Source organism: Ceratotherium simum, chromosome 39 (genome assembly GCF_057802395.1).
Source record: "Ceratotherium simum simum isolate JZ-2026a chromosome 39, ASM5780239v1, whole genome shotgun sequence".
In the NCBI taxonomy this organism is placed as follows: Eukaryota; Metazoa; Chordata; class Mammalia; order Perissodactyla; family Rhinocerotidae; genus Ceratotherium; species Ceratotherium simum.
In genome coordinates this window covers 5,975,604-5,988,071 of record NC_141938.1, presented here as the reverse complement: position 1 = coordinate 5,988,071, position 12,468 = coordinate 5,975,604, and the positions used below count along the sequence as shown (strand labels likewise).

The following is a 12,468-nucleotide window of genomic DNA, read 5'->3' as shown; positions in this document are numbered from 1 at the left end:
CATTAATAAAAAGGCAAAGAAGGCCGGCCCCGCGGCTTAGCGGTTAAGTGTGCACGCTCTGCTGCTGGCGGCCCGGGTTCAGATCCCTGGCGCGCACCGACGCACCGCTTCTCCGGCCATGCTGAGGCCGCGTCCCACATACAGCAACTAGAAGGATGTGAAGCTATGACACACAACTATCTACTGGGGCTTTGGGGGGGAAATAAATAAATAAATAAATAAATAAAAAATTATAAAAAGGCAAAGATTATTGGAATGATTAATGGAAGAGTACGAAATCTAGCTCTTTGTGGTTTACTAAAGACACATCTTAAGGCAGAAAATTTCAAAGTCATGGGGTGTACAAAAATATTTAAGGATTACTGTAACATACAGGAAGCTAGAATAGTTATTTTAATGTCAAATAAAAAGTTACACAAGTCCACAATCTGTGGAGATAGGGGAATGGGGATTAAAGAGAAGAAAGGAAGAGAGGCCTTACACAGGTCATAATGAAAAGGTGACATCATTTAAGGACTATGAATAATTCAAACTTCTGAATTTGAGATCCATAGAAAGGGAATAAAATAAATAAAATAATATGAGAATATTGGGGGTGATAGCGGACCAATAAATTTGACAACTTAGATGAAATTAAAAAATTCTTAGAAAAATACGACTTACCTGAATTGACTTGAGAAGAAATAGAAACCTGAATAGTCCTTTATAATCATTACAAAACTTAAATCAGGAGTTAAATATATTCCTACAAGGAAAACAACATAACCAGATGGATTTTTAGGTGAGGTCAATAAAATATTCCGGAAACAGATAATTCCAATCTTGCACAATTTCTTCCTGAAAGTAGAAAGAGCATTATTTATGAGGTGAGCATTATTTGAACACTGGACTTAGGCAAAGAGGGTATAAAAAGAGGGCCGGCCCTGTGGCTTGGTGGTTAAGTGCGCGCGCTGCGATGCTGGCGGCCCGGGTTCGGATCCCGGGTGCGCATCAAGGCACCACTTCTCCGTTCATCCTGAGGCCGAGTCCCACATGCAGCAACTAGAAGGATGTGCAGCTACGACACACAACTATCCACTGGGGCTTTGGGGGGAAAAAATAAAATAAATAAAATCTTTAAAAAAAAAAAAAAAAAAGAGGGTATAAAAAGGGAAAATTATAGACCAATATAATTTCTAACAGAGATCCAAAAATTCTAAATACAATGTTAATAAAAATGCCACAATATGAAAAGATACTATGACCAAGTTGGGTTTATCTCCAGGATGGAAATCAAATTTATATAATAAATCAGAAAATAAACTTTTGTCATTGGGCATTTTAAATTACATGAGACAAATTATATGGTTATCTCTATAGCCACAGAAAAAGTGTACAATAATCATTTATTTATGATAAAAATCTATGAGCGAACTAGGAATTGAAAGCACCTTTTTTTACTTGATATGGTGCATCTTGAAAAAACTTACAGCATACATCATACATAATGCTGAAATGTTGAAAGCATAAAATTGGGAACAAAAATTGGGGCATTGTCAATGTATAGAGGTTTTTAAAAGCATAATATGAGTTACAGGTGCTGTGATATAAGTAATGAAAGGTGGAGCATTCTTAAGATTGGGGAAGTCAGGGGCGACTGACGGTGAAAATATGAGCCAGCCATGGGGAACTCAGAAAGGATGCGTGTTGCAGACAAAGGTAATAGCAGGTGCAAAGGCCCTGAGGTGGGCCTCCTGGGTGGGTGTTTTCCAGACGCGGCTTCAATGAGAACTCTTCACCACCCTGAGAAATTGGCATCATCAGGCCAAGGCTCCTAGAAGGTCAGAGTCTTGCTCAGATCAGCCCAGTTTAGGCCCTTGGTCCGGAAAGGAAGGATTCTTGGGCAATGCCGCCCTCTGCTGGCCAGGACAGATATCAGCTCCATTTCCAACAATAATAACGATTATTATTATATATTATATAATATTTTGTATTATTATTTAGCGGAACACAGCTAGCCCTCAATAAATCCATGACCCAGCCTCTCTCAGCCAGGGAGGCATGGAGGCTGGCACTAATGTATATGTATATGTAGGTACATTGATGAACGAACGAATAAACGTGGCCAGGTTCTGGGCCTGTCTCCCCTTCTGTAAATCTTGGATTCCTTTTTTCATTGAATAAACTCGTTTATTTATCTGGTACTTTGTGCTAGCTCCTATTCTAAGCTCTTGAGACAAAAGAATAAGACAAAAGTCTGTGCCAGGCACCCTGTAAAGATCTCTACATCAATCCTTCTCATTCAATCTTCACAACACCCTTATACCGAAATACTATTATTCGCCTCATTTTATGGAGGAGAAAATTATGGCTTAGAGAGACTTTGATTGTAGAACGAGAAATGGCAGGCATGGGACTCGAACCCAAGATGTTTTAGATTTTTCGCGGCAGCGCGCTGCTGGTGGGAGCGTGCGGGATGCCCCACGGGGACGAGCGCGCCGCCGTCCGTTGCCATGGTCCCTAGGACGCTCTCCCGGTGCTTCTGCCCGTGGGGCGCGTCACGTGACTTCAGCCAATATGGCGGCACCCAGGGTGCTCCAGTGCCCACGTGGTTCCGGCAGCCAAGATGGCGGCAGCGGGCAGCCCGGCTTCCCTGGAGTCGGCCCCGCGGATCATGCGGCTGGTGGCCGAGTGCAGCCGCTCCAGGGCCCGGGCAGGCGAGCTGCGGCTGCCGCACGGGCCGGTGGCCACTCCGGTGTTCATGCCGGTGGGCACGCAGGCTACCATGAAGGGCATAACGGCCGAGCAGCTGGATGCGCTGGGCTGTCGCATCTGCCTGGGCAACACCTACCATCTGGGTCTGAGGCCGGTGGGTGGGCTCTGCCCGGGCGGGGCGGCGGCGGAGCGTGCGGGGCCCTGGGACATCCCCTGGGCCCGGGCAGGTCTCCAAAAGTCAATCAACAAACGCATATTGAGCATCCCCGGTGCCCCAGGCCTTGTGCTGGGCGTGAGGGAGGGGCGGGCACTGAAGCTGGCCAGCCGTGTCCCCCAACATGAGCCCCAGGGTCGCAATCACCCCTAACCTGACCCTTTCTTCCCCCAACCTAGGGCCCCGAGCTGATCCAGAAAGCTCACGGTCTCCACGGCTTCATGAATTGGCCGCACAATCTGCTGACGGTGAGGTGGGGTCGGGGCCGGGGTCCGAGGGCACTTCTCGGAGGTGGACATCCCCCAGCCCCACCCCGCTGACAGCCCTGCGGTGGGCTTTCCCCAGGACAGCGGCGGCTTCCAGATGGTCTCCCTGGTGTCCCTATCCGAGGTGACCGAGGAGGGCGTCCGCTTCCGCTCCCCCTACGACGGCGATGAGACCCTTCTGAGCCCGGAGAGGTCCGTGGAGATCCAGAACGCGCTGGGTGAGCGGATCCCGGGGAGCCGCCCCTCCCCATGCCCTTGCAGGGGGAGGTGAGGGGGGCCGGGTTCCTTACGTGCTGCGTGGCTTTGCGCAAGTCACTACCCCTCCCTGAGCTTCAGAGGAGCCAACCCAGAGGGGGCTAATTCGCAAGAATAATGATGTGATCTTGGTAAATTTCTTCGCACAGTGCCTGGCATGTAGTAGCTCTTATTATTATCATTATTGCTCTTATTTCTCTTAAATAGCCACTTAACTGAGCAAACGTGTTGAAATACTGGTGGCAACATGGGGGGCTTGATAATGACGATGAACATTTTCTTAGTCTTGTGAAGTGCTTCAAACCGTCCCATCTTCCAACCGGGTTGGTGCTTTAAAGGTCCTCCGTATCCTACGGAGCAATGGGCTCACTTTGCTCACGGGCTCTGAGCCAATTAATCACAACGAGTTAGGAATCGAGAAAGGAAATTTTCATTTGATTAGCAAGCATAATCGGGAAGATGTCTCAAAAAAACCCTCTTCCACGATTACAGCATCTTGAGATAGTTATATAGGGAAAATAGGCAGTAAGGAGGGGGTTTCCTTCAGGCATGACGGACTCCAGGGTCTTTTATGCTTCCATTCTTCTGTCAGCTGTGATGGATACCTTGTAGGTGTGTTTCCCACCTGTGGTCCGACTGTTCTTGGAGAGAAGCTCATAGAACAAAGTTTTAATTTATCAAGCTATTGGGGAGTACATACATAAGCAGAGGCCATGAATCAGGAGAGCATGTGAATTATTTTAGGGTACCTGCAGAGCAGGGAGTATTCACACAGAGGAGGGGCTGGGGCCATTTAGCATAACAAGGTGGCCTCACTTATGCTCAGTTACACGTATAGAAATTCTGTGGCCTCCACTCATAGCTATAGGGCTGGGTGCTGGTGCCACACCATCCATAAAACTTATAGGCTGCAAGGCAGACAGGCATTGGTGAAAATGTCACAATTAGAAAGGGGAAAAAAATGCAGGTACAGTGCATTGTATGTTTCCATTTGTATGAAAAAAACAAAAACAAAACACACATAAGATTTGCTTTTATTTGTGTACAATATCTCTGGAAAGAAACATAGGAAAATGTAGTATAAGGTTCCCTGGGGGAGGGGAGCTGAGAGCTGGTAGACAAGTGGGTGGGTGGGAGCATTTAAAATTTTTTTCTTTTCTTTTATTGGGGTATAATTGACATGCAATAAACTACACATGTTTAAAGTGTACCCTCTGATAGGTTTGTTTTTTTTTTTTTGGTGAGGAAGATTGGCCCTGAGCTAACATCTGTGCTCATCTTCCTCTGTTTTGCACATGGGATGCCGCCACAGCATGGCTTGATGAGCGGTGTGTAGATCCATGCCCGGGATCCAAACCCACAAACCCTGGGTCGCCAAAGCAGAGCACACAAACGTAACCACTACGCCACCAGGCCGGCCCCCTCTAATAGGTTTTGACATATGTATACCCCCGTGAAACCTTCACCACAATCATAGTGAACATATTCATTGCTCCTAAAAATTTACGTGTACCCCTTTGTAATCCCTCCCTCAGTGGGCAGGAGACTTTTTGCTGAATATCCTGTTGTATTTTTTTAAATTTTGGGGTATTTTTAACATTTTGAACCATGTGTATGTATTTAAAAAAATAAGTTATTTAAAATGTTTTGAAAAGCACAAATAAATATAAAGCCAGCACCATGTCCAGGAAGGCCAAGAATGTGAAACTATTGGATGTGATTCACTCTACAGGCTCAGGGAAGGCTGCCCTAGGCTTAAAACCTGAAAATGAGGAGGAATAAACTAGGTGTCTAGTGGGGGAAAGTATGTTCTGGACAGAAGCAGCAGCCAGTGCAAAGGACCTGTGGCAGGACTAAGACTGGCATGTTGGAAGAGCAGGGATGAGGCCTGTTTGGCTGGAGCAGAGTGAGGGAGGGGGAGAGTGGGAGGTGAGCACAGGGAGGTGACAGGGACAGGTCCTGCAGGGCCTTGTGAATTTTGATTTGTCCTTTAAAAAAAAAAAATTGAACAAGAATACATTTTGTATACATTTCTATATAAAAACGTCTACAGAAAACAATGCCTTTCCCACACCCATCCTTTATCCATCTCCTTCACCCTCAAAGGTTACCACTGTTTCTAGTTTCTTCTCTATCTTCTAGAGCTTATGCAAATACAAGCAAGTTCAAATCTATTCTGATTTTTCCCATTATGAGAGCATGTTATTTATGGTACATTCTTCTGTGCCTTGCATTTTTTTTTTTTTTTTTTGCTGAGGAAGACCAGCTCTGAGCTAACATCTATTGCCAATCCTCCTCCTTTTTTTCCCCTTTTTCTCCTCAAAGCCCCAGCAGATAGTTGTATGTCATAGCTGCACATCCTTCTAGTTGCTGTATGTGAGACGCGGCCTCAGCATGGCCGGAGAAGCAGTGTGTCGGTGCGCACCCGGATCCGAACCTGGGCCTCCAGTTGCGGAGTGCGCGCACTTAACCGCTAAGCCACAGGGCCGGCCCTGATCTCTTCTTTCTGCATCCATCTAGCAGAGGGTTATTGATTTTTAGTTTGTTGATCTTTTCCAAAAACAAGCTTCTGGCTGGTTTATTTTCTCCATTTGTCTATTTTTTGTTTTGTTGATTTTTTTTTTACAGCTTTATTGCAATATGATTCACATGCAATTCATCCATTTGAAATGTGCACTTCAGTGGTTTTTAGTATATTCACAGAATTGTACAACCATCACCACATTCTAATTTCAGAATGTTTTCATTGACCCAAAAAGAAACCCTGTAACTGTTATCAGTCACTCCCCATTCCTCCCTCCCCACAGCCCTAACTAATCGACTTTCTGTCTCTATAGATTTGTGTATGTTAGACACTTCATGTACATGAAATCATACAATATGTGGTTTTTGGGGAATGGCTTCTTTTAGTTAGCGTAATGTTTTTGAAGTTCATTTATTCCTTTTCATAGCCAAGTAATATTCCATTGAATAGATATCCTTCATTGATTTTATTATATTTTTGATAGTTTCAATCTTAAGTGTCCTGTTCATTTTTTTTTCTTTTTTTTTTGTGAGGAAGATCAGCCCTGAGCTAACATCCATGCCAATCCTCTTCTTTTTGCTAAGGAAGACCGGCCCTGAGCTAAAATCTATTGCCAATCCTCCTCCTTTTTTTCCCTTTTTCTCCCCAAAGCCCCAGTAGATAGTTGTATGTCGTAGTTGCACATCCTTCTAGTTGCTGTATGTGGGACGAAGCCTCAGCATGGCCGGAGAAGCGGTGTGTCAGTGTGCCCCCCGGGATCCGAACCCGGGCTGCCAGTAGTGGAGCGCACACACTTAACCGCTAAGCCACGGGGCCGGCCCCTCCTGTTCATTTCTTAATTTTCAATTGTTTTTGGTCTTCTTTTTCTAGCTTCTTAATCTCCTTAGATCATCTGTATTATATCAAATCAAATCACAGACATCTTTTCATTTCTTCTATGAATATTTTAATTTGTATCTCTAAAACATAAGAGTTGTTTTTTTAAAACACAACCTCAATACCACCATCCCACCTAAAAACAATGAAGAATAATTCATTAACATCAAATATCTGGCCAGTGTTCAAAGTTCCAGTTGTTTCATAAATGTCAGAATTTTTTTACAGTCTGTTTATTTCAGGGTCCAAATAATGTGCAGTTACTAAAAATATTTGAAAGGTCTTTTAAGTTTCTTTTAATATATCTCAGATATATTACATATTATAGAGTTTCTCCCTCAGCCTCCTTTTTTGGGGGGGGCAATTTGCTTCTCGAAGAAACTGGTTCCTTTGCCCTGTATGTTTCACAGGTTCTGAAATGTGCTGTTGCATCCCCAGTGTGTCACGTAACAGTTTTCCTCTGCCCTCTGGCTTTCCTGTAGGTTGGTACTTGGATCTAGAGGTTTGAAGCCGGATTCAAGATTTTGTTCCTTTTGGCAAGAAGTTTTCACAGTGTGTGTTTCCATCAGGGGGCGCCCAGCGTCTGCTTGTCTCTCCCAGTGAGCCATCCTGCTCTTTACCTGGGACCGTTATTAGGAGTTGCACAGTGATGGTCTTCTAGCTCTGTCATTCTTTCTTCATTTCTTCGCCAGAATACTTCTGTAAAGAGAAACATCCCTCACCTACTCCTGGGAGACCAAGTAGTTCAGTTCATACAGGAAAAGCGAGATTCATTCTTTTCCTTTCTTTACCAGTTTTCATGGGTTGATTACACAGCATCCTCGCGCAGTGACAAAGTAGTGTTTAGTTTTTTAGAATCACTAGTTTTTAGAATTCATGGGTTTAAACGTATTTGGTGTGTCTTAGTCCATTGCAGTTAAAATCCTTATTGATTCTTAAATCGCCTCATCTTTGCCTAGTGTGGGCCACTGTGCTTTTTTCCCATAATTGCCCAACATCTTGGCAATATTTCCTTCAGCTTTTCTAACATATAACATATAAGTCTACAGTCCCTAATCTGAAATTCTTGGGGTCAGGATTCAGAATTTTCATATTTTAGAAAGACAATACAGGGACATACCATTTATTACGCAGCACCCCAGTGGGGTCTGGGGCAGCACCCCGTGATCTGACTCTTCACTTTTTTCCCCCAAATTTTTAAAAATTTTCATAAAATACACATAACATGAATTTTACCATCTTAACCATTTATAAGTGTCCAGTTCAGTGGCGTTAAGTACATTCACATTGTTGTGCAACCATCACCGTCATTTATCTCCAGAATTCTTTTCATCTTGCAAAACTGAAACTCTGTCCCCATTAAACACTAACTCCCCATCCCCCTCCCCCAGACCCTGGCCCCACCATTCTACTCTGAATTTGACTGCTCTAGGTACCTTATATAAGTGGAAACGTACAGTACTTATCCTTTTGTGACTGGCTTATTTCACTGAGCGTAATGTCCTCAAGGTTCATCCATGTTGTAGCATATGTCAGAATTTTCTTCCTTTTCAAGGCTGCATAATATTCCATCGTATGTCTATATCACATTTTGCTTATCCATTCATCTGTGATGGACACTTGGGTTGCTTCCACCTTTTGGCTATTGCGAATCATGCTGCTGTGAACATGGGTGTGCAAATATCTCTTTGAGACCCTGCTTTCAATTCTTTTGAAGTGGAATTCTTTTGAATACCCAGAAGTGGAATTGCTGGATCATATGGTATACACTTCACTTTTTTGTGTGTGTGTGTGTGAGGAAGACTGGCCCTGTGCTAACATCCGTGCCCAGCCTCCTCTACTTTATATGGGACACCACCACGGCATGGCTTGACAAGCGGGGATCTGAACCTGCGAACCCCAGGCCGCTGAAGCGGAGTGCGCGAACTTAACCACTATGCCACCAGGCTGGCCCGTACACTTACTTTTATTTCATTAACACTTATGAATCTTCATACTAAATTGGTTTTTAAAAAAGATTATAACCCTCTTGGGTTTTGCTGCCAAATGACTATGCCATAAGCACAAGAAAAAGCCTTTGAATTTGAGAAGTTTCAGGATTTTGGAATTATGGGAAAGGAACATTCCATCAAGGGCTGGACCATGGTTTGTTTAACTAGACTCCTGTTGATGACACTTGGCTGCTGTGGCCGCCACACTGCGACGAATCGCTTCGCACACACATCATTTTGTTCTTGAAGGATAAATGTGGAGAAGTGGGAATTTACTCTGTGTCCCAGGGCATGGTTTGAGCTGGAGGGAGGCAAGATCAGATGCATCTTGAAAAGCTCCCTGTGGCTGCTGTATGAACAGATTGGGGGGCGAAATGAGAGTCAGCAAGACCGGGGGAGGGACTTCTGGGGTCCAGCTTGTCCCCAGCAGGAGGTGGGGGCTCTCCCAGTGACAGTGCTCCCATCCCTCCAGGCTCTGACATCATCATGCAGCTGGACGACGTGGTCAGCAGCACTGTGACGGGGCCACGCGTGGAGGAAGCCATGTACAGGTGTGTGTGTGTGTGTGTGTGTGTGTGTGTGTGTCTGTGTGTCTGTGGCAGGGGTGGGCGTCCTGATCCTGCGGCCTCATCTCCCGACCCCTCCCCAGGCCACTAGGGCTCGTGACTGGGGCCTCTTTACAGGTCGATCCGCTGGCTGGACCGGTGCATCGCAGCCCATCGGCAGCCGGACAAGCAGAACCTCTTCGCCATTATTCAGGGTGGGCTGGACGCAGATCTCCGGGCCACCTGCCTCGAAGGTAGAGCCACGCCGCACCGGGACTGGGGCTTGTGCATTGCCAAGGGCCCCACGTGGGCCTGGCATGGGATGGTGCTCAGACAGTGGCTGTTAATGGGCGAGGTGCTGGGGAGCCATGGAGGGCTGTTGAGTGGGATAGTGACAGGAACTAAGGGGCATCATAGAAAAATCCCAAGAGGACAGGAAGCAGAAGACCCATCAGGAGGCTGGAGTCGTTGCCCAGCAGAATGGTGACACTGAGACTTGAACCAAGGCCATGGCCGTGGAGACAAAAGGGAGGCAGAGATGGGGGCTCAAAGGCAGTGAGGTGTCATGGGAAGACTGTGGGTTCTGGGGTCTTTTGGGCTGGATCCAAATCCCTGATCTGCTGCCTCATGGCTGTGCACCCTTGGGCTAGTGGCTTGGCCTCTCTGAGCCTCACTTTCTTCCTCTGTAAAATGGGAACATACTCCCAGTGTCGTGGGGACAAAGTGAGGAATAATTGGGGAACTCTGTTCAAAGTGTCCCACCTGGCACCGACCGGTGTGTGCTGTTGTGAAGATTGTTCTTGAAATTCCTCTTTGTCCTCAAACTGGGCCCCCCACCCCCAGGTCTCCAGTCCAGAAAGTCTTTTTAACGGAGACCCATAGTCAGAGATACACTTCATGTCCTGCTTAGTACGCGTGGCTGTATATGAAAGCAGAAACCTTTTGTGAAGTATTACCCTTATACGTGAGAGGCTTTCTGGTATTTTCTGTTTTCTTTCTTTTTTTTTTTTTTTTGTGAGGAAGATCAGCCCTGAGCTAACATCTGATGCTAATCCTCCTCTTTTTGCTGAGGAAGGCTGGCCCTGGGCTCACATCTGTGCCCATCTTCCTCCACTTTATATGCGGGATGCCGCCCCAGCATGGCTTAATGAGCGGTGCGTAGGTCTGTGCCTGGGATCTGAAGCTGCAAAGCCCAGGCTGCCCAAGTGGTGCGTGTAGACTCAACCACTACAGCACTGGCCAGCCCCTCTGTTTGCTTTCATTTAAAAAAACCAACCGCCCTGTCTTGCCCCATTAATTCATCTCTCTGCCACCTGCAGTCTGTCAAGCACCGCCCTGGTGGCACTTCTCAAAGTCCTCCGAGGCCCAGCTGCACAGAACCCCCTGGGCTGTCGTCCCCCAGGACTGGATCAGACAGGGGGCGAGGGGGGACCTGGGAAGCGGCATTTGAACAACCCGTCCCCCGTCGATTCTGCTGCTCACTCCAGCTTTAAAACCTGGCCCCAGACCGGGCCTGCTTGGTCGGGGCTGTGGCCTCCCCTGGTTGAACTGGGAAGCTGGGGCCAGAGACCCCGGTTCGAATCCTGCCTCTGCCACATGGGGCCCCAGGCTAGTGGTTTAAGCTGCGCATGCGCGACAGTGGTGAGCTCTGCAGCCCCTTCTCTGTCATTCTGGAGCCTAATCTCCCACTTCTAAAATCCAGATCGCTCAGGAATTTGCAGTTCATCTGCTGGCAGCCCCCTAGACACACACACTCAAATACACACACTTACGTGCACACTCATATTCTCTCTTGCTGAGGGGCCTGTGGAGGACTGGGCAGGGTCCACCCATGGGCCAGGAGGAGGGGGCGGGGAGGAGGGAGGAGGCAGTGGCGGCGGCAATGCATTTCCCTCTGCCTGGTCCCCCTCCCCTTGCCCCGGACCCCAGAGATGACCAAGAGGGACGTGCCCGGCTTCGCCATCGGGGGCCTGAGCGGGGGCGAGAGCAAGAACCAGTTCTGGAGGATGGTCGCGCTGAGCACGTCGAGGCTGCCTAAGGATAAGCCCCGATACCTGATGGGGGTCGGGTATGTGGAGAGGAGGGGCGACAGCCTCACCTGTGGGGAGCGGATACCTGGGGACCCCTGCCCCCCGGAGTTGGGGCGGGAGGATGCAGCCCTGCCTGGGAGGGGACTGAGGGGGACATGGCCCTCCCCTGAGGGCGGTTCTGAGGGAATGCAGCCCAGTCCCCGGGGAGTCTGAGGGTGGGAGGGGGCTCTGAGTGTGTGACCCGGGCTTGAGGTTCTCTGCGCCCCCCCACGGCCCCACCCCCAGCTATGCCACCGATCTGGTGGTCTGCGTGGCTCTCGGATGCGACATGTTCGACTGCGTCTTCCCCACGCGGACGGCGGTGAGGCCCTGGGCAGGGGGCAGACAGGGGCGGGGACTGGGGGGGGGGTGCCAAGGTGGGGGCGGGACCGGGGCGGGTGAAGACCCCTGGACCCGCCTTCCCGTCCCCCGTCCCCCGTCCCCCTCTCCTCCCGCAGCGCTTCGGCTCCGCGCTGGTGCCCACGGGGAACCTGCAGCTGAAGAAGAAACAGTATGAGAAGGACTTCCGCCCCATAGACCCCGAGTGCGCCTGTGCCACGTGCCAGATGTAGGGGGCTGGGGACTGGGGGCGGGGCAGGGCGCGGAGCGGGGCTGGACCCTCGCGCTGCTGAGCCCCGATCTGCCCCCAGGCACAGCCGGGCCTTCCTGCACGCACTGCTCCACAGCGACAACACCGCCGCCCTGCACCACCTCACTGTCCACAACATCGCCTACCAGGTGGGCTGGTGGCCGGGCGGGCCAGGCCGGGGGGTGGCCGGGGTCTCCCGGGCGCGGGGGCTGACGCTGACACCTCCGCCCTGCCCCGCAGCTGCAGCTGATGAGCGCCGTGCGCGCCAGCATCGTGGAGAAGCGCTTCCCGGACTTCGTGCGCAACTTCATGGGCACCATGTACGGGGACCCCACCCTCTGTCCCGCCTGGGCCACCGAAGCCCTGGCCTCTGTGGGCATCACACTGGCTTGACCCGGCTTGGGGGAGGGCGGGGGAAGGGGAGGGAAGATATTGAAGGATTTGG

The 12,468-nt window shown here is 48.9% G+C and overlaps 1 protein-coding gene across 1 annotated transcript; it reads left to right on the top strand.

Annotated features, from left to right (window-relative positions):
* The first annotated feature begins 2,599 nt into the window (after window positions 1–2,599).
* Window positions 2,600–12,468, top strand: QTRT1 (queuine tRNA-ribosyltransferase catalytic subunit 1). The gene is made up of 10 exons (XM_004442636.2): window positions 2,600–2,848; window positions 3,088–3,156; window positions 3,254–3,392; window positions 9,293–9,371; window positions 9,504–9,619; window positions 11,295–11,433; window positions 11,681–11,756; window positions 11,893–12,002; window positions 12,085–12,172; window positions 12,264–12,468. The coding sequence occupies exons 1-10, from the start codon at window positions 2,606–2,608 to the stop codon at window positions 12,414–12,416; spliced, it is 1,212 nt and encodes a 403-aa protein (XP_004442693.1). The 5' UTR covers window positions 2,600–2,605; the 3' UTR covers window positions 12,417–12,468.